Source organism: Pelodiscus sinensis, chromosome 17 (assembly GCF_049634645.1).
Source record: "Pelodiscus sinensis isolate JC-2024 chromosome 17, ASM4963464v1, whole genome shotgun sequence".
Classification (NCBI taxonomy): domain Eukaryota; kingdom Metazoa; phylum Chordata; order Testudines; family Trionychidae; genus Pelodiscus; species Pelodiscus sinensis.
The window spans coordinates 6,881,792-6,903,074 of record NC_134727.1 but is presented as its reverse complement, the minus strand read 5'-3'; the positions used below and the strand labels follow the sequence as shown (position 1 = coordinate 6,903,074).

Here is a 21,283-nt window from a genome sequence, read left to right as displayed (position 1 = left end):
ATTATCTTCATTTTCCCTCCATGAGACCTGACGACACCTGTCATTTCTGCCACTGGATGGCTGACTGTCCCTATGGCAAGGAGACAGCCTGGTGCACCTCTGCTGACAAAATCCACAACATTTGGGGCTGAAACGCACCCCCTCCTAACCCCTGCAGCTTCTCCCAGAGCCAGCAACCATACTCCCTTCTGCACCCTGACCCCCCTGCACCTCAATCCCCTACCCAGCCCTGACCATCCTCCCAGAGCCAGCACCCCTCCTGCTTGCCCGACCCCCCTTTCCAGAGCCAGCATTCTCTCCTGCACCACTGACTCACCCCCAGCCACCTTCCCAGAGCCAGCGCACCCCACCGTCCTGCATGCCAAGCCCTAGATCTGAGCCCACTCCCAGAACTAGCACCCCAAAACCTCACCTCAACCCTGAGCGAGCACTCCATACCCCCTCCTGCACCCCATACTCACTCCTGAACCCCAACCTCTGCTACAGGCCAGTAAAAGTGAGTGAGGATGAGGGAGAGCGAGCAATGGAGGGGGTGTGGTGTGAGCAGGGCACGGCTTTGGGGAAGGGGTGGGGCATTGGGGGTGGGACAGAGTAGATCTTAAATTCCTCAAATTCTGAAAGTGATCTTGGGCATAAAAAAAGTTGGGGACCCCAGGTGTACAACCTTTGCACAGTGCTGTTGTGCATTTTGTTATGATACAAACTGTGATGGGGTGAGGTCACAGACGACGTCTCGGGGTGCCTCCCGGAGTGCTGACACGGCCTCTGCCACTCGCCTTCCCGCTCTTTGGGACTCCTCACCACCCGGTCCTGCTGGGCCAGCTCCGCTGGTCTCCCCCAGCCAAGGCCCCAAGGTGAGGTCCCTGCCCCCACCAAGAAGCAGTCCAGACACTGAACCACTTCAGGTCCAAGGAGAGGGCAGTTTAGGGCCCAACCTCCAGAGAGAGCACTCCCCAGATGGGATCAAACCCCAAAGAATTAGGTAAGCCCCTTTTAGCAATGAAAGGGGGACTGTGCACACTGGCTGCCCCCCCAGGTAACAATCGCTTACACTGAGTTTGACAGAAAATAAAAATGGTTTTATTAAGTTGAAGCCGTAGGATTTAAGTGGTAATAAGAGAAAGCAGGCAGAGCAAAGTAGGTTACGAATCAAAAGAAACAAAACCGCTTGGCTAATTCTCCACTGAAACCTCAGTGCAAACTTACACTCACCCTAAAACCTCTTTCCAGCTGCCACTCTAAACCAGGGCTGTCTTCCCCACCCTGGGTCTCAGGCTCCTTCCTTCAGGTGCAGCCAAAAGACCCAGGCCTCTGCTTTCCTATTCCTTTTGTTAAGGAGTTGAGGCCACTCCTTACCAACCACTGCTCAGACTTAAGGACAAAAGATTGTTTAACAGTGGCTCATCTAGAAGTGGCAGGCAACACCCTCCATGTCTCCCATTTACACATTTGAAACTCACAAGTGTTCCCCACTCCATGTTTCTAACTTTCTACACACACATGATGCACACAACAGAGTAAGATAAACAGAACCAGCAGATCATGACATGAAGATCGATGGGTGACCTGAAATAATTCGCTCAAACCACCTTTGAGATATGTATATTCATGTTCATGAGTCCAGTTCATAAAGCGTGGGGGGGAGGGGTCTGTCACACAAACTTATGAGTGTGGCCTTGGGTCCATTCCCTTCCCTACACTGCATGAGTTTCCTCCAACCGACGAAGAGAAGTGACGGTTTCTTTAGCTCATTTAAGGGAGGATGTTGGGGTTGAAACGTGGGTGGCAGATAATGTGGGCAAGGGAAGGCATTGCCTTTGCAAAAAGACAGGGGTGGTGACCCAGCCCATGCTGGGTTGCCCACCTGGAGAGAAGGCTGGGGCCATAGCATGGCTGCCTGGCCAGTTGGTGCTGTGGCTGGCTGGCAGGCTGCGATCGCCTGGCTCCCCAGGGAGCTGCAGCCCATCCAACAGGCACTCCAGATAGTCCAGAAGGCAGGGGTCAGTGCAGCTGCCTGGCTGCTCCAGGGGCCGGTGTAGAACTTTGGCCTCACAGCTGACTGGCTGCTCCAGGTGCTGGAGCCATGTGGCTGCCCAGCTGTTCTAACGGGTGGAATGAAACTTGGGCCCTGCTGCTACCGGGAGCTGGGGCCGTCCAGCCCCTCTGGGATTGCACAGCTACCCGGACATTGCTAGGGTAGGGGAGGCGCTAGCCTTGGGCAGGGGCCAGCAGCCATAATCAGGTAGGGGTGGATTCAGAGCATGGGCCAGAGGTCACAGAGAGGGCTGGGCTCTGGTGGGCATGAAAGAGACAGGGACTTTGGCAAAGGAGGGGGGTTGGGGCTTGTCTCCCTAAGTCAGCTGTTCACCCACCACTCCTAGGGAAAGGATCTTCTGAGAGTGGGAGGCAGCCTTTAAGGTGAAACTTGGATCAAAACAGTCTGGGGTTCTTGACCTTCAGCGAAGGCTTTTTAATGCCATTACAGCCAAAAGAACTAACTGACATTTCAAGAAACTAATACACTCTGAACAGATATTGCATCTCAGTTTTTCCTAACAGGCCCTGTTTTTATCTGGGATGATAGACATACAATGAGATTAAGTGACTTGCAGGAAGTCAGAGTCACAAGTTAGTTCAGCTGGGATTAAAAACAAGATACCACTGGCTTTCAAGCTGTTGCTGTAAGCATGTGGTCTTTTAAAGAGAGATAGGTATTAATGATGCTGGAGCTGATAGTGCTAAACCATGCTGAAATGCTTGAATCTATAAACTGGATTCAATTTAAAGCTAAAGCTATAAATGCCTCATGCAAGAAGCGGAATTCTCTTGATGGTTTCATGCCAATTTAAGAATCATGGAAATAAAAGGGATGAAATCTGCATGGAAGTAAATGTAAATTTTCCCACTGGCTTCAGGAGGGTCAGGATTTCATCTGACGTTTCAATATGGAGTGCAATGACAAATTTATAAACTTGTGTTTAAAAATATTAAACCCCATTTCACTACATAGGACTGATAGAAATGGCAAGCACAGAGGAAACTAATGCTCCAAGATAAAGCATGCCCTCAAACCTTCACTTGCTATATCAACTGCGCCATACTACTTCACATAGCTACAATTACCTACTTCTGGAAAAATTGCTTATAACAAACTTGGCCACTCGCAACTTCACTACTCTGATAATTTTGAGGTTGTTCAGTGGCTGCTAAAATCCTTGGGTCTAGTGGCCATATGTTACTAGTGATGTCAAGGCTGATTGAGCTACTACCGGATAGAGATTACACAAAAGCTGTCTTAGTTTTCAGTTATCTAGATAAAAGAAGCAAATCCACCCATTTGCTATATCAGGGGCAGATGACCGTTTTGCGGGGCCCTGGGCAGCATAATTCCACGGGGCCCCCCTTTGCCATGGCGCATGCGCAGTGACGCCATGCACATGCGCAGCAGCGCCATGGCACATGCACGGGGCTTTCTGAAGCGCGGGGCCAGGGCGGCCGCCCCGTTCGCCCTGCCGTATATCCGCCCCTGTGCTATATCTGCTGTTAAGGAACATTTGCCTTCTGGGATAGTTACTAGGACAAGACAAACGCTTATGTGTTTACATTCCGTACAAGGTCCACATGCACAAACTTGTCCCAGTAATGGATGTATTAAGGAGATGTGTTGAAAAAGTATCTAAAGATCAGAGTAGCACCTGGATTTTTACAAATGGTACCACAGAAAAAAGTGATGATTATAGAGGTTAGAGTCAGACGCAGCCACGCAGGGGATACATGCAGGCTACAGAGATGAAAATGCATTTTGCATTGAAAAGAAACATTTAAATTTTATTCACTGAAATATCATCCTTCTAGCAAGAAGAAGAAATTATTCAGACCAAAATGCCTGATTAGTGTATACATGCCATTGTACATGAGAAGTTCAGAGAGGCAATTAGCCTTTCTTGTATGGTCCTTTCACTTCACTACATGCCTTCAGAGTACTCTGAAATTATAAAATTTAAGTAAGGAATTAAAATTTGTTTTCACTCAAACAATAAAACAAGATCACAAACATTTTCCCCTATGGAAGCTGTGACATTACAACGCATGTACTTCATTATGATATGACTATACATAGCTAAAATATGTTTTATGCAAAATGGGCTGTGTGAGATATCATTGGAAAGATTATGATTTACTGAATATGATTATGCTAAAGTTAGTAATATGGACTATATAAACCATTACAACTGGGTATGTGTTTGAGAGACACCCACCAAAAAAAAAAAAAAAAACCCAAGGTCCTCAAACTAGATGGGCCATTAGGGAGAAACCACAAGATTATGAAGCTACTAATCTCTCTCCTTCCTGAGAAGTGTCTTGGGAAATAGGTGTAACACTACTAGGTCTAGTGGTCCTGTCACCTGTTATTAAACACCACCTTGGACTTCTGGTAATTTTCCACTAAAAGAAGGAGAGGTCTGCCTTATGTAAATCTTATTTTAAGCTGGGAATAAGTTGATCAAGGTTCTCCCCTTGCCTCTCCACCCATACAGACACTGAAAAACAGAACTGAACTGAGGCGGCAAGGTAGAAAAGTTGGGCCTAAGCTGGAAAGGTGTCTAACTTACGAATAATAATACCTGAAGAGTTAAGATGAAGTTCAGTGCAGCTTCCTTTCAAGACTTTCTGTAATCTGCCTGCAACAATATCTAGGATGAGGAATTACTATTTGCAACCAATTTCTTTGGTGAATCAAGCTTAGTTTGCAAGTTTTATTTGTTTAGTGATCTGCTTTGTTCTCTTTACTACCTCTTTAACCATTTAATATCCACCTTTTGCAGTTAATACAATTATTTCTTATGTATACTATAGCCCCCTTTGTATAATACATAAATGGGGGGGGGGGGGAAGGGAGAAAGGCTGTGCATTCCTTCCTCCACATTCAGGGAGAAGGAGGATTTCATAATATCCCTTGGGTCTGCACTCCCGAGGAGGTGGATACCTGAGTGCTGGGGAGTCCTTTATGAGTCTTCTCAGAGGTGAGCACAGTGTCTGATGTTCTGCAGTTGAGTGTGCAGGCTTAATAGCCTGGCTCAGCAACACAAGCACAAAGGATGAACAGGCTGCCACAACATGATCTCAGCACATCAGGTGGAATCCCAAAGTCACAGAAGCTTCCTAATATGTTGAGGTCTAATAGTGATAGAATCTCACCGTTTCTGTCAATTATATGTTCACTTTTCACAGCAATGAACTAATTTATAAATTTCCATCGATGGTCATTCGCCCCATTAAGAATCCCACATTCTTTAGAAGACTTAGCAATTGATACAGGGGTGTACAATTTATTTATCTGAAGTGTGTTACTGGATGGATGCTTTTATTTTTTTCCTCTTTAGGAAAGTAGGCTATTCTATTATCTCCTTCCTTATAATTTTTAGGAAACCCATATCTGAAGGACCCAAGTCAGTGTCTTAAAATGCTGTAGCAAGGAAAACCAATTCTGAGGTGGCTAATAGGGAAATAAGTTACATCCAAAAACTGATTGGTCACTTTGTTGTTGGTACAAATTACTCCTTCATTTGTTGTGGGTAGACACAAATGTTACAAGCAATAGAGAAGATTGTCTGCAGATTTTCAGCTGCCTAATTTTCTGATTCATATCTTTAACAGATATTCAAGGCAGTAGACAGGCATTACATAATCTTAGAATGCTTTAAAACACATCATACCATTTTGTATCAGTTATGTTAGAGGAACAGTGTACTAAATGTGTTTTCATAGAAGCATAGAATACTAGGACTGGAAGGGACCTCGAGAGGTCATCGAGTCCAGTCCCTTGCCCTCATGGCAGGACCAAATACTGTCTAGACCATCCTTGATAGACATTTATCTAACCTACTCTTAAATATATCGAGAGATGGGGATTCCACAACCTCCCTGGGCAATTTATTCCAGTGTTTACCTACCCTGACAGTTAAGAACATTTTCCTAATGTCCAACCTAAACCTTCCTTGCTGCAGTTTAAGCCCATAAACATAAAACATATTGGCTGTGTCTAGACTGCATCCCTTTTCCGTAAAAGGGATGCAAATTAGACACATCTCAATTGCAAATGAAGCAGGGATTTAAATCCCTCCCATTTCATTTGCATAAACATGGCTGCCGCTTTTTTCCAGCTCAGGGCTTTTCCGGAAAAAAGCGCCAGTCTAGACGGGGATCTTTCGGAAAATAAAGCCTTTTCCAAAAGATCCCTTATTCCTCTTAAAAAAAGGTTTTCCGTTAAAAGCATTTTCGGAAAAGCGCGTCTAGATCGGCAGGATGCTTTTCCGCAAAAGCACTTTTTGCGGAAAAGCGTCCGTGGCCAATCTAGATGCACTTTTCCGCAAAAAAGCCCCGATCACCTTTTTCACGATCGGGGCTTTTTGCAAGAAAGCTCTAATGGCCATTTTAACCATAGGGCTTTCTTGCACAAGAAATTCACGTTGCCTGTCTACACTGGCCTCTTCTGGAAGAGCTCTTGCACAAGAGGGCTTATTCCTGAGTGGGAGCGTCATAGTTCTTGCGCAAGAAGCCCTGATTTTACAGTAGAACTTCAGTTTACTTGCGCAAGAACACACGGCCAGTGTAGACAGGCAGCATGTGCAAGAGCAGCTGTTTTGGTGCAAGATCGCGCCAGTGTAGACACAGCCTAAATGTAGTAGGGACCAGGTGGCTCTTACTACATGTACAACACAGAGCCGCAGCATCCCGGACCCAGCATGAGCCAGGAAAGAGCACCAACCCTTATTGACTCATTGTATAGTCCATACAAATTGGCTACATGATTAGCCAATTACCCACCTCCTGACATCCTTAGCTCAAACGAACACTGATACAGAGGCAGCAGCATGGGGGCAACAGCTAGATCCCCCTGCCTGGGGCTGCAGGCAGGTGCCAGCTTGGAAGCCAGCTTCTGGGCTATGTCTACACTGGCGCGATCTTGCGCCAGAACTATGCAATGAGGCTAAGCGTGGAATATCACCGAGCCTCATTTGCATATATAATGAGCTGCCATTTTTGTGGAAGAGGCTCTTGCGCAAGAGGGAGCTGTCTACAATGTCCCTTCTTGCATTGCCGCTATGCTAATTATTTTCAGGAATAACAGCATTGCTCAAGAGAGTTTTTCCTGCGCAAGAAGGGGCAGCGTAGACAGCTTCTTCTTGCGCAAGAACCTCTTCCACAAAAATGGCAGCTCATTATATATGCAAATGAGGCTTGGCAATATTCCACGCTTAGCCTCATTTGCATAGCTCTCGCCAGTGTAGACATACCCCTTGAGCGCACCGGCTGCCACCCTGCACAGCAGGTCATGTCTGAGGTTTCCAGCAATTACAGGTTTACCTCATCACCTGCTTTTCACAGGGCTAGCGCAGGTTGTCAGACGGTGGCTGGGCGGGCCTGGTCCGTGGGTCCAGGGACTAGCAGCCCCTCACAACGCTGGCTGGTTTTGCCACTAATCACTGAGAACGCGGACGACGGGGCGCCACCTAGAATCCCTGCATGAAAAGAGCGGGAAACACAGGGGAGACCCGCTCACGCCGGTGCGACGACAGAAAGTGAAACTCTCTGTTTTTGTGACCTTTGAGGTTTCTGTCATGCATACATGAAATTCGGTGCTACTGCTCGGGACTTGCTCCCTTTGCTACCTGGTCCATGGGTTGCAAATTCCGAGGGACTGGGTATTGTGGTCGAAAACACTCACAATTTGCTCCCTCCTAACGGACTCAGGGGATGTTGGTGTTTTGCCTTTTATTTTGTATTATACACAAGAACTCAAATACTGAAAACTATATTTCAATTTTTTAAAAATTTATTATTTCATGGTTATCTAAATCTATTTACACATCTTGTCAACTTTATGAAGAAGAACTGCACTATGAACATTTTTGGCACTTGTATTCTGTCTTCTCATCATTGATCATTTCTTCAGTGATTCCTTCCGGAATGCACGGCATATGTGCCCACCTCTTGCAGGAATCACACTGGACCTTTGATAAGTGACAGTTGAGAAAAAGAAATCACACAACTTATAATGTAACACATACTTTCAACGCACTCATGGGATTCCTTCCTCATGTAAGCATTTCCTAAGATATTCCTATCAGAGGTGTTTGAAAACAATTTTGTCGGAGGGACACATCATGGTTCACAAACTGTATTCAGGGACATGTACTGAAAGCTTTGACTCCTTAAACAGTATGTGCCCAGCCCCGATTCTGCCCCCTCTGAAATCACATGCCCTGACTCCCAACCTCAGAACTCCCTCCCATCCAACCCCCTCCGGTCTGCTTCCTGTCCGTCCAATGTGACCCCCGACCCTTGTTCAACCCTCCTGCTCTCTGCCCTCTGAGCAGCAGGACTGGCAGCAGTGCTTCATGGCTGTAACGAGCCATTACAGTGCAGTCCCTCCGCCTAGAACGCTTTTGGCAAGGTGAGCACATGTGGCGGGGGAGGGTGGCCAGAGTTGGAGGCTCTTCCATGACCGTGATCTCTAGGGCAGGGCAGGATGGTGCCACATTCCATATGTGTCCTGCGTACCGCAGTTTGCTCACCTCTGTACTACGACCATGATGGAAATGTTTACTGTTGTGTATTTTTCATCAAATTCCATAATCTTAAAAAGATTAGGCATGTGTTATATACAAAGCTGTATTATCTTACCATAGTGCATTCCTCACTTTTCTTTTCACAATTGATCCGATTGCAATATATGCAGAATTCTTCTATCCCTTCTGAAAAATAAATACAGAGCAATGAAATGCAAATTTTGTTATGACCAACACTCTAAATGCTACTACAGAGTTATTAGTTACTGTAAAACTATTAAACTAGTCACTGGTTTTAAGCTAATTTTTTTTTGACTAATATTTTTACAAACTGTAACTACATTACATCTGGATATAAAAAAACGAGTTTATTTATTTAACTTTTCAAACAATAGTAACGATTCTCCCAATCTAATTTTTTGGATATTTACAGATATTATTGTTGAATGCTCAGCATTACATAACCAAAACTGTGAGATATACCACTTATGGGGTATTAGGTTGACGCTGTGTTACGTCACATATTTCAACTCTTCCATTTAACTTCACATGTGCCTACTGATTCTATAGAGCATGTGAAAAAATTATTACCTGACTCCTTCATTAGAAGAATTGCTATGTGTCTTCTAAACTCATTATTTGCCTCCTCTGATATGTCTACAGAACTGACGTCTTTCAGCTGCAAATACATTTCTGCAAACTAAACAAGACTTCTGTTTAGAAAACATTTCATAATTACCATAGTAAGAGAGTGTGCTGTGACGGCATGACAGTAAGAAACAGACACTGGTTCAGTCACGTACATGGCTGACCATACAGTGCTGCTGTAGTACTGCTTTCTGTTTTCACGTCGCTGACCCCTTTACCTCTCCTATCCTCTGTGGCCCTGCCATGGTATCCAGCAGGGCCACCCACAGTGGGGGAACAAAAGGTGACCAGCAATTTAAAAGGGCATGTGGGACCTTGGCACCATAGCCTCAGCTGTCAAAGTGATTGATGGTTGAATCTTGTCCTCACAAGACAACAGCACTTATGAAATCCTAGAGCACAGCCCACACACCTTGGCAAGGATGCTGTTGCAGTGCAACCAGTATTCTTTTGCATTTACTACCACCTCTGCTATTGACACATAAATATCAAACAATACAGACAATGTTTTCTTACTAACCTTTAAGATGAGTGGACCGCAGTTATAGCCATCAATTTGTCTATTATGACTAACAATTTGACACTTCCAATTTGATGTTGAGTTGCTCTTTTCTCCTTTGATGAAGTTTCTGAAATATTAGTGGAAGCCATTAGTGGACTGTGCAGAACAGCTATTTTTTCTTAATTTTTTTTCTTTCATTTTCTGTATATTGATTAAAATGTTTGTGAGCTCTCTCTAGTTATTGATACTCATGACTTATTTCTCATGTAATACATACACATACACATAAACACTTTTGCTTTCAGATTTCTCTGTCACCAGTACAGACTGTATCACCTGCTTTGCTGTGCCACATGTGGATAACACCTTCACACTCATGCATCATTCAACTGTCTCATGTCCAAATGCTATGAATTAGTAAGCCATACTCAGATAACATAAGTTCACTGCTATTACATCAGTAAGCACATTTAGTACAAGCACATGCTCTTTCGATTTTTATTTGCAGAGAACAGGAAGATATTACGCTCACTATTGTTACATTACTTTAAACTATTTACACACCAACAGTGTAGGATCACTGTGAACACAATTATCTTAGCATTCACCTCCAGTTCCTAAGAAATTTTCTTTCATAGCTCATCTCTTCACATAATGGATCAATTATTACCAGTTCTTGTGTATCCATCTGTGCTATCTGTAAGTGTAAAGAACATTTACAAGTTAGGTTGATAATGTGAAATTTAAGCTGTTTATTACTGACTTACCCAAAACAAAACATTCACATATTCTCATTTGTAATCACTAACACAAAGTAGAAAAGCATATTCAATGATCAAACAGTTACTAACTTGATTTGTTCACGTACATTTTGATACAATTTCACATTAACTTGTGTTGTTTAAGAAACACGGCTCTCGGAATAGCGACACTCTCATTCCACTTTCATTTCCAGGCATGAACTAAGATACACAGTTGAGGACATCAGACCACTGCCACCCAGCTGTGTTACCACCACTTACATAGTACCACTTTCATTCAACATATTCCAGAAGTGAAATAGAAAGCATCTTACCGCAAGAACCCAGTGATTTGGTGCGTTGTAAGGAAGTAATATTATATCATGATGAAGAAATCTGCTCTGTAATTAATTTTTAAAAATTAGGATCAAAATTAAAGTTGAAAGATAAGCCAACTATGACATGTAGATTATACGGTCTTAATTTATTAACATGGATTACTATTACTTTAGGCATTACACATCACAATTAGCATTGTCATTTAACATTCATAGTTATTTGTAGTGTCTTAATTAAGAAGGTGCTCTGCTCATGCTAGGTAGGAAATCTTGTAAAACTTTACCTTTGATTTCAGGTTTCTTTGTCTGCCTAACAGAATCTGTGTGGCAACTACTGTTGAGATGGCTTCTACCTGTTGTCAGACAACCAAGATCTTACTGCATTATTAATTCATTAATGCACATAAAGAACATAAGAATAGTTTTCAGATTATTTCTATCATCAAAAAATTAGTAGTACTTAGGGACCCTTAGACACCAAGTCATTGTGGTGTGTAGCTTCTGTTGAGTATTTTCTTCACTATGCTGTGTATAAGTGAAAACATAAAGATAATGAATTTCACATACACATCCATGCAAGGGATCCATACTGTTATCAATAAGGTTATGTACAAGATTCATGTAAAAAAAAAGATTTGTAAACAACATATATTGTCTTACTTAATGTAAGACATTATTAATTAGATCACATATTAGTATGTAATTAATGTACCAGATGAAAATTATAGACAAACTACTGTGGCCATCAACATATCAAGTATTATATGTCAGATATTCACCTCAAAATGCATTCCAATACATGTTTTTTTGCATTAAATCATCGGAAATGTTGCAATGTCAGCTATATATTGATATTGCCAAAGTATTTGTAAACCTATATTTTTTATTACATTCAAATGACTGTTAATTAACTGATACAATTTAGACAGTTATATAGTATCACACTACATGGCCTACCTTTCCCCCCGATTTCTCGACTAGACAGCTGAAATACGCATCAATAACTACAACACATGATGACAGAAAGGGAACATTGTCAATAATATTAGATTCATCAATTATCTTTCCATACACTTGTAGTGTTAATTAAGAATACCTCATCACATATCCAGCTTCTTGGTTTCAGGCAATGAAATGAAGTGCCATACAATTTGTAATTTTTCACTTTGGCCTCCAGTCTCTTTTTCTGTTTGCCATTCATTGCAAATTTTACTGGAAAGACAAGAAACACCCATTACTTGCAGACAATTTCAGTCTCCTTTTTCTCTGTTTTCATAGTGATTTTTTTTTAATTTGAAAGAATATTCTAACACACTTCATACATGCAATTGTGTTTAAAAACTGTTTTAGAAATGTGAGTTAGTTAACAAAGTACCTTTCAGAAACCATTTTTTGTCTTCCACATCCTCCATAATCATGTCACCAAAATCATATTCCTCCTGCATTTTATCATTTGGAGGAAGATCCTCCCCTATCTCCTCTTCTTCCGTTGCTGTGTTTTTTATATCTTTCAATGGTTGAACAGGATAATTATGCGATTCAGGCCCATCCACTTTTCGAATCTTTTTGAAGGTATTTGTGGTCCCATTGTTACCAAATGTGATTTCAGTTACAACGCTTTCCTCTGATGTGCTCTTGGGAGCTAATTGTGGAGGCTCTTTAAACGGCTTTAAATGTGCAATGCTGTACTTGGTTCCTAACATTTTTCCTGACATGTTTTCTAATTTCACTGTCTTACCCTCAATACTTGTAATTTTGTATGGTCCACGATATGTAGGTTCTAGTACTCCACCTTTTCTTGTTCTCCTCCTAGCATTCAATAACAGAACAGAGTTCCCAACATCAAATTTTACTTCACCGTATTTTGAGCTTTTCCTTTTCACATAATGTCTCTGTTGCTTTTCTTGTGCTTTAGAGATGTTACTTAAAGCCATTTCAATGTCAGCCTCATGTCGGAATTTCTTTTCTATGTCATACTCTCTGCAGTAATCTTCAAGGACTGTATTCATATCTGGGAGCTTAGAAAAATAATAGAGAAGGGGTTGTATTCGTACCCTGAATTCACACTGAAAGACATATGTACATGTAAGCTGCAGGTGATATCACAGAACGTACTGTGGTTTCAACATTATCATAATCAAGACAGCTCTTTTTAAAAGATATTACTAAATAAGGAAGGAAATATAGCTACCATAGCTACTATTATTATTGTGTATGGAATGGATCCTGGACTATAGGGATTGCCCGGCCTCATCCCTACCCTCCATGATTATTCACTGAGACTGGGAGACAACAGACACTGTGCAAGGGAGGGTTGCTTCTCCTCACCTCCATTGATGGCTTATGATGACATTGGCACAGGAGGCTGTGACCCTTTTCTCTAGAAAATTAATGGCTACATGGTGGGTAACAGATAGCCTCCGTGGCTATCAAAACCTGCGCTGAAATGTGGGACTCAGTGAATTAATGACCTATCTTTGTCACAACTGATAAAGAATGTGTCTGATTAAAAAATGCACCTTTATGCTTCTCAAGCTGTTATCCACATGTAATTTCTTTTTGTGTTTCTGGCAAGTCGGACATCGCGCAACCTAGTTTGGATGGAATAATACGATCACATTACGTTTTCCTTAGATCAGTAGTACTCCAAGGGAACAGAGTTCACCTTTCCACAGCTAATATATATTTTTTAATTTTCTAAATTATGAACTTGTATTTCAATAGTCAATGTCTTTCTTCCTGAATTATTGTCACTACTTTACGTACCCAATCGGCAATGTCTCTCGTCATCCCTGGCCAATAGTATTTTGAAGTCAGTATATTCCTAGTTTTGAATATTCCTTCATGTCCACTCATGAAACTGTCATGATACCTTTCAAAAAGTGTCAGGGCTTCTTTCATGGTATGCACAACCTTTCTTCCTTTGGCTGAATGGTACAATGTGCCATCTGTTGAATAAAGAACATGGATCAAAGAGGATGAGTAAGGTGATTGCCTGCTGCAACAACCAATGTTACATCTCCATTCAGCATCTTCCCCTGTATCCCATTTCCTGTTCCACCTTGGCTCCTTGGCATTCTGCCTGACCCACAACTACTTTACTCAGTTTCAACCCAACTACTTATGCAAAACACAGCCCTAGAACCGTAAACGTGCAGTCCCTGTGTCACAATGGCACTAGGGCTGTATGACTGAGTCAGATCACCTACAGCATGTGGGCTTCTGGGGTAGTGGATGTCATGTCTTTTTTAGATGAACATGATCAAGGTGCTGTAGCTTCTCCTGCCCCACCCCTCACTTATGCTGTAGATGTGGTCTGGAATAAGGGTTCCCCCTGCTACTGCGCCGATTCATCACGGGCTGTATTGTGTGCGCCGTGTGATTTCTTTCCATGACCCAGCCACCCGTTTGAAGTTTTCCCCCAACCTGCCCAGGCCTATGCACAGTAGTCAAAGTGGCTACTCTGCAAAAGATGAAGACAACATGATGAAATCAAGTGTTGCATTTAAGATATAACTTGTTATTAGCAAAGGTATTACTAAATTATACAAGACACGCATATCAAAGAAATCTATACACTGTACAGTTCGTAATTGTGGGAGTACAAGGTGTGACTTTCAGTATATGGTTAGGAGTATTTATTTCTGTTTTGTAAATTAGAAATCATTGCTCACTGACCATATAGTGACTGTTGTTGGTGTTTGCAGCACAAAGGAGAATATTCATAAGAAATGAAGCACAGTTATAAGTTTAATTTTAAAAGAATTATAATTCATACTACTTTGTAAGGTAACTGACCAATATGTTTCATGCATGCATAGATAGCAATAGAATTTTTCAATGAACTGAGAATGAAGCTAATGCTGATAATCACAGTAACAGTGAAGGTAAGGGAAACATTCCAAATAATCCCAGTGTTGGGACAGCAGTACACTCCTGTACAGCATGTCTCATCCATTGTAATGTCATTATTCTATTAAAAAAAGGATTCCTTGCCTTCCAAAGAGAATTTACTAGCAAATCGTCGAAGGTTGAATCGTCCAGCCTTATTCATTCCTTCAGGATATGTGTTACTCCTTATGTATGCCAAAACATTTTTAATTTTGTCCTCAAAACATTTCCCTGAGAATTGTTCACAACAGGAAACAGTTACTGAATTGGAAAATGGGAACATCAATCCATATAACAGTCAGTTCAAGTAGAAAATATGAGATGTACATTGCGTATATATAAGCAACGTAAGACAATATTAACAATGCATGATTGTCAGGCCAGTGACAACACAGACATAAATTAATTTCAGGAACATGCATAATTCTCCTGAATGTATGTGTTACCAAAGAAGGATGATTTCTATCAATGATGATCTAATGTTTTTTGAGATTGATATCGCCTAGATCCTTGGTTATAGTCAGTGCTCGACAAATTATTGAAAACCCTACTTGACAGACAAAAAAGGGACTGGCCACCCCAACAAAAAAATATTTACTTTAAGGTCATAAATTCATAATAAGAATAAGAACAGTAATTACTAATATGTTATTAATAAATATCCTCCATGTTAGGAATGCATGTATTATAAACTTCAACTTTTTCCCCTCTGCTGTCATGTCTCCTCCCCCTGTTCCAGCAGCTCCCCTAGTGCCTGCTGCCTCCTAACCCTTCAAACTCCTCTGTTGTCCTAACTCCTGTCCTTCTTGCTGCCCTGAGACTTACTGAGACCTGCCCCCCTGCACCAGACCTTCTCTCGCCCTGGGCCCACTCCTCAAGTAGAGCCACTATGATCAATTGACCTACCCCTTCTCATCCCATCTCCTTAAACATGCCTCTACACACCTACCCTGACTCACTACTCTGAGGCTGGTCCCTCCCCTGCAGGTGTCTGCCCTTCTGTACAGAGTACAGAGATGCATGAAAAGAGTAGTTTCAATTAATACACATTGAAACAGATGCTTGCAAATAAATGGTTCATAAAGCAAATGAATGCACATTGAAACACTTTTTTTATGCAGATTGGACAAGTAAACGTACCTTCCATAATGATGTGTGTAGTACAGGAAACTTTTTGCTTGGTGAAAAATCTGGGGAACAGATAGTGTTCGAAAAGTATTAAGGATGTGAAATCAAGAAACACCTAGAGCATATACATATGAGTATCACTTGATACGCAGTAATGCATTTAACCAATCCTTTAACAGAAATTTTAATTGTTAAGAGTAATATATTGTAACTAGATTGTCTAATAAATTGTATCACACTGTAATGGCTCTGAGGTTGGGCCCAGTATTGGCCCCTGTTACTGATATAGGACTGGGGTGAGCTTAGCAATTATATCAGTGTCCTGCTTGTGGTTACTTCTGGTATCCTAGGGATCAGATTTTTCAATGGTGATAATTCACCATCACGCTGTAGCTCTCCTGCAGGAACTAGGTTACTCAGGGTTGTTCTATTCCAAACTTTGCAACACACACAGACACTGCCACCCACTAACATTGAACACCTCAGAGTATTGTGTAATCATCACTCTCAGTGTGACACATCATATATACATGGACTCAGCATGTTTAACAGCAATGCCACACTGCACCCACATGTGCCCGTGGATTCAATGGGATAGATAAGCCAGCACTTTAAGATGCAACCCTCATGTGCCCACTCCCTTCCCCCCCCCCCCTGGTTCTTCACCACTGACCTAGCTCATGAGGCTATGCTTACAGAGGTAGTTTGGGGTGGGGGAATGAGAGATAAAGAAAGAGAGGGAACTCACCACTCTGTGGAACTGTACACTGATCAGGGTTCCCAGATGGTGAAGGTATCTGTGTGTCCAGAAGGTTGAAGAAAAGCACAGCAGAAGCCACAACACGATCAGAAAGGAGATGGTGTTGCTCTCTCAATGAAGCTTCTCCAGTATAAAAGCCACAAAGCACAAAAGTTTCACCAAGGCAAAGAAAGACTAGTGATTGGAGAATACTTGTAACATAAACAGAGGTGTGACCAAAGGGAATGATCACCCCTGAATGTGGATGTTTTTCCTTGATGGAGGTCACAAAGCAGCTAGGCAGTTTTAGTGTTTTGAATGTCAATAGGATCGTTACTATCATTGGTAAGATACTGAAGAATGTGGATGTGAGCAAGACTGGCTTCAGAATCTGATTGATCTGAAATTCCACATCAGAAATGGCTTGTCTGGTTTCTGTATACCATAGTTCAGTGCAGGTCTGGCTTTGGAATAGCTGGTCTACATTCTGTATGCTAATGAGATGTCCCTCTGTCCCGTCTTCAATGTGAATGAGGCTGGGGTGTTTCAGTACTATTTTCACCATTGTCTGAGGAATTTTAGGTGTGTCTTCACAGCCTTTTCATTGCTTTGTCTTTCAATGGAGTAGAGGCCTGAGAAAGGTGTCTGATTCTAAACTAAGGTGTCTCCCTGGCTGGAAAAAAACCACAGGTTTGACATGTGACCATATTATTTTTCCCCAAGAATGACAGAGGTGATAGGTACCACCCCTTGGATCCTGGGATGAACCCCCTGTCCATTGTGGCAGACCGTTAGGGAGTGAGATGGCACTTTAGCTGAGAGTCCAGTGCAGTGCAGCGAACATCTCTTGCACTGCCCATTGTGACCTGTGGTGTCCGCATATCCTACTCGGTGATGGTGCCTCTCAGGGAATTCAGGACACTTGACTCTGCTGTCAGCACATTTGGTGGGGTACATTATCTCTGGTGCAAGGCCTCGTCATTCAGGCTTGTAATGTACTTGATCTTAATGTTCTTACGTACAGTCACCAGTGGGGAAATTTCCTTCCTTATGCACTACACAGGAGAAGTGGGTTAGTGAAAGTATCTAAGTCCTTGTTCACACTTACTTTTCCCAGAGACAACGTCAGTGTTCTTGCGCAAATAGTCACGGCCAGTATAGGCAGGGGGCAAGATTTTTTGAAAGAGCGGCTGCTTTGGAGCAAAATCTTGCCAATATAGACACAGCTTAAATGTTTAAAATTGTTATTTAAATTGTGAAAAGCTCAAAGGAAAAAAAACTCCAGCACTCTGTGGCACACGCTGGGATATCACAACCAGTGTATCTGGAATGTAAGGGAAGTTCAGTCTGTTCATCACAAGTCACAGGCCCTCTCTCAGGACCTGGCTGTACTGCGGGGATGCTGCGGCTCAGACATGTACTCTGGCGGTGGACACATCCTCTCATGCTCTAGGTGGCCTCCTGGCTGGGGGCATCTCCCGATGCTAGGACCACTACCCAGTGTCCCCCTGAATGAACCTGGCTCCAGACGGTTCCAGCTCCACCACTCTGCCTCATCTCCAGTTTCACTCTTCCTTAGCAATGCTTCTAATCTGCCTCTAGTTCCCTGGGATGCTTGTCTGGCCCCCCGGCTCTGGTTGTTGCAGCTTTGCTAACTGCACAAGTCTGCTCTGTGGCCTGCTTCTGTGACTCTGCTCCCAACACTGGCATGCTTCCTGTGCTGATTTTCTGGCACCTCTGTCTCTGCCCCGCTCTGCTCCACAGCTCAGCTCGGAGAAATGCTCTATGTAGGGTTCCCAGGTGTACAGTTTGGAACCGAACAGGCAATCCAGTATTTCTATTTTGAAAAACAATTTATAAAGTCTAATTGAATCAATCGAACTGTCTCCAGCATGTGCTCAACCTGATGGAATGTCCAGTGTGATGTAATGTCAAATGGGTCCAGTATTTTTGTTGAAAACATCGGGCAAGACTAGCTCTAGGCTTAGCTGGGGCCAAATGTGTCTGAACAAGGGAATTCAAGCTCACACAGAGGACAGGAAAATAATGGCATCCTTACTCCTGGATTCGCTTGACCATCCTGTTAATGTGGATGACCTAGAGCATTGGACTCTAACCATTTTTCAAGGGGACTCTCAGTATCAAGGCAATGATTTCACATTCAACCCTCCACTTTCTGTTGGTGTTGTGAAATAGCCAAGCAAAACACCACAAGTGAGTTTTAGTAAGGGGAATACAATGGCACTGTGGCAGCAGGCCCACTAACACAGCTGGGTCTGGACCCTCGCCTCCTATCAAGGCTTGGTATTGTGGACAGTGGCCTGGTGAGGTGCTGGGAAGAGAAGGGGTGGGAGGTGATCGGCAGTGGGTGCTGGGCAGTGATGGGGCAGTGGGGAAGGTTTGTTTTGGGATTTATTTTGTGATGCTGGGGAGTTTGGGGGGCCACTGGGCAGTGGGGAGATCTGTGTGTGTTAGGGGCTGTGCAGTGGGGGAGAGAGATCTACGTGTGTCAGGGCGCTGTGAAGCATGGGGGTCTGTGAGGAGCACTGCAGTTATGGTGGTGGGAATATGGGGGGGGCACTGGACAGTTAAGGGATACGGAGGGGTGCGCTGGGCATAGCGGTCTGTGGGAAGGCACTGGGCATAGTGATTTGTGGGGGTCTCTGGGTGGTGTGGCACTGGGTGTAGGGAGTTAGAGGGGTGCTAGGTGGGGTAACATGTGTGTGGCATGGGCCTGCCCACAATAGGAAGAAGCATGATGGCATCAGCTCAGGGCCAGGAGGGCCACTGTGTGTCAGTTTGTAAGCAGTGCCCTTGTACTAGGCTGGGTGGAGCAGGGCTGTACCTGCAGTAACATGACACATTGCCCCTGGCCAGCCACTCACTCTGAGGCAGTGGTCACCAACCAGTAGATCTTGTAGCCTCTGTCAGGTAATATTGACTGGTTTGGCCAAGAGGATATCAAGTGCCAGCACTTCAGCTGCCCTTCCCCCCACTGCTGTGCATGTCCTGCACTTTGCCCTTGGAGCTGCTACTCCGCCTGGGAGTCTCCTGCTTTCTGTGCAGGGCAGGGGAGGAAAAAGAGGGGTGCTGATGTCAGGGTTCCCCATATGCCATTCTGTATCCTTTCTCCACAGGACCAGGGATGGAGTTTTCTTGCAGCTTTAGGGAGTGTTATAGGGCAAAGACATGGGTGAGCCTGCTTTAGCCCCACTCCACCACCATCCAGGAGTCACCAGCAGTGCCAAAATGGAGCACACATCCCTAACTCCTACCCCAGGCATGAACCCAGTCCTGCATCCAAGCCCTTATCCTAGCTCTGAGCACCCCTGCATCCAAATACCCTCCCAAAGCCTGCACCTAGAACACCATCCTAAATGCATGCCCCAAGAGTCGCTCAGAGCCCTTCTCACACTCCAGATCCCTTAAGCCAAGACCAGAGCCTGTGCACCCAACTCTCTGTCCCAGGCTGATGAAAGAGACTGAGGATGGGCAAGAGAGGGAGGATAGAGGGTGCAGGGTCTGCACCTTGGAGAAGGAGTAGGAAGGAAGCGGAAAAAGGGTATTTATATATGAGGTACATATTGGATTGCACTTTCAAAACTTTGGAGCCCCCTGCTCTGAGGTCTCTGACCCACGTCCCCATTGCCCCTGTGAGGAATCACAAAAGGTTCACTTGGCCATGTTTGGGGCTCAGGATCTGGGACGGAGTTTGGGTGCAGCAGGGATGCATGCTAGGGGGAGTTTGGGGGACGGGTGCGGGCTCTATCCTGGGTCAGGGGATTGCAGTACAGGAGAGGGTGTGGATGGGAGGGTCTTTAGCTCTGGGAGGGACTTTAGCACATCAGCACAGTACACAAGAGAAAGGAGATGCAGTGACTTCAGATAGACATAGAAACGGAGAGAAGACTCTTAAATATTCCAAAAATGAGAAGCAGAGTTTGAGACAGGAACTATCTGTACAATATTTCACACTTGTATAAATACAGAGGAATATTTCACACTTGTATACATACTGGCTGTGTCTAGATTGGCCACTTTTTCTGGAAAAGCAGGTGATTTTCCGGAAAAACTTGCCAGCTGTCTACACTGGCTGCGTGAATTTCCGCAAAAAGCACTGACGATCTCCTGTAAGATTGTCAGTGTTTTTGCGGAAATACTACGCTGCTCCCGTTCGGGCAAAAGTCTTTTTCCGAAAAACGTTTGTGTAAAGGGGCCAGTGTAGACAGCAGAGAATTGTTTTCCGCAAAAAAGCCCCGATCACGAAAATGGCGATCGGGGTTTTTTTGCGGAAAAGCGCGTCTAGATTGGCCACGGAGGCTTTTCCGCAAAAAGTTTTCCATTAAAAGCATTTGCGGAAAATCATGCCAGTGTAGACGGAGCCACAGAGGAACTGCAGTGTCTAAGCACTGACCGTCTAGGAATTGAGAGGCCTGTGCCTTTAAGAACTCACGCGCATGCTCAGTGCAGCCAAAGTCGCAAATCTGGGGGCTGGGGGCCGCTCCCGCACTGGCGCTCAGGGATCCCCTGGGCTGCAGGCAGCGCAGCGCGCAAGGCACGCCGGGAAAGCGCCGCGCTCCGCCCGAAGCTGCTGGGGCTTAGCGCCGGCCGTCTCGCGCCAAGGAAGCACTTCGCACATGCGCGACGGGGAAGAGAGAGAGAGAGAGAGAGAGAGAGAGGAGTCGTGCGCATGCGTCCTGAGGTCCAACACTCAGGAGCCGACG

General features: G+C 44.0%; 2 protein-coding genes across 4 annotated transcripts in view; one reads left to right on the top strand and one right to left on the bottom strand.

Moving 5' to 3' along the window:
• The window catches only part of SPDL1 (spindle apparatus coiled-coil protein 1), a 94,339-nt gene that overhangs the window by 27,254 nt on the left and 45,802 nt on the right, over positions 1–21,283 (top strand). The gene's annotated exons all lie outside the window — the stretch shown is intronic.
• LOC102456264 (uncharacterized) lies at positions 7,824–21,272 on the bottom strand. Of its 3 annotated transcripts, none has more exons than XM_025181068.2 (16): positions 21,013–21,272; positions 16,569–18,396; positions 15,833–15,882; positions 14,798–14,953; positions 13,568–13,749; positions 13,321–13,392; positions 12,177–12,819; positions 11,898–12,013; positions 11,759–11,806; positions 11,086–11,154; positions 10,799–10,864; positions 10,332–10,420; positions 9,742–9,850; positions 9,165–9,273; positions 8,689–8,759; positions 7,824–8,015 (listed from the first exon to the last, which is right to left on the bottom strand). In XM_025181068.2, the coding sequence occupies exons 3-16, from the start codon at positions 15,837–15,839 to the stop codon at positions 7,902–7,904; spliced, it is 1,851 nt and encodes a 616-aa protein (XP_025036853.2). In that variant the 5' UTR covers positions 15,840–15,882; positions 16,569–18,396; positions 21,013–21,272; the 3' UTR covers positions 7,824–7,901. The 3 variants fall into 3 exon arrangements, with proteins under 3 accessions (XP_025036853.2, XP_014425344.2, XP_025036854.2); XM_014569858.3 differs by having other exon boundaries at positions 16,569–17,614; XM_025181069.2 differs by having other exon boundaries at positions 7,826–8,015; positions 14,798–14,923; positions 16,569–17,614.

Coding starts and splice junctions, on each gene's coding strand:
- LOC102456264 (XM_025181068.2), bottom strand. Junction 13,393..13,567: donor CGAGAGACATTGCCGATTGG/GTACGTAAAGTA, acceptor CATCCAAACTAG/GTTGCGCGATGTCCGACTTG. Junction 8,760..9,164: donor TCTTCTAATGAAGGAGTCAG/GTAATAATTTTT, acceptor TTTATTTTTCAG/AAGGGATAGAAGAATTCTGC.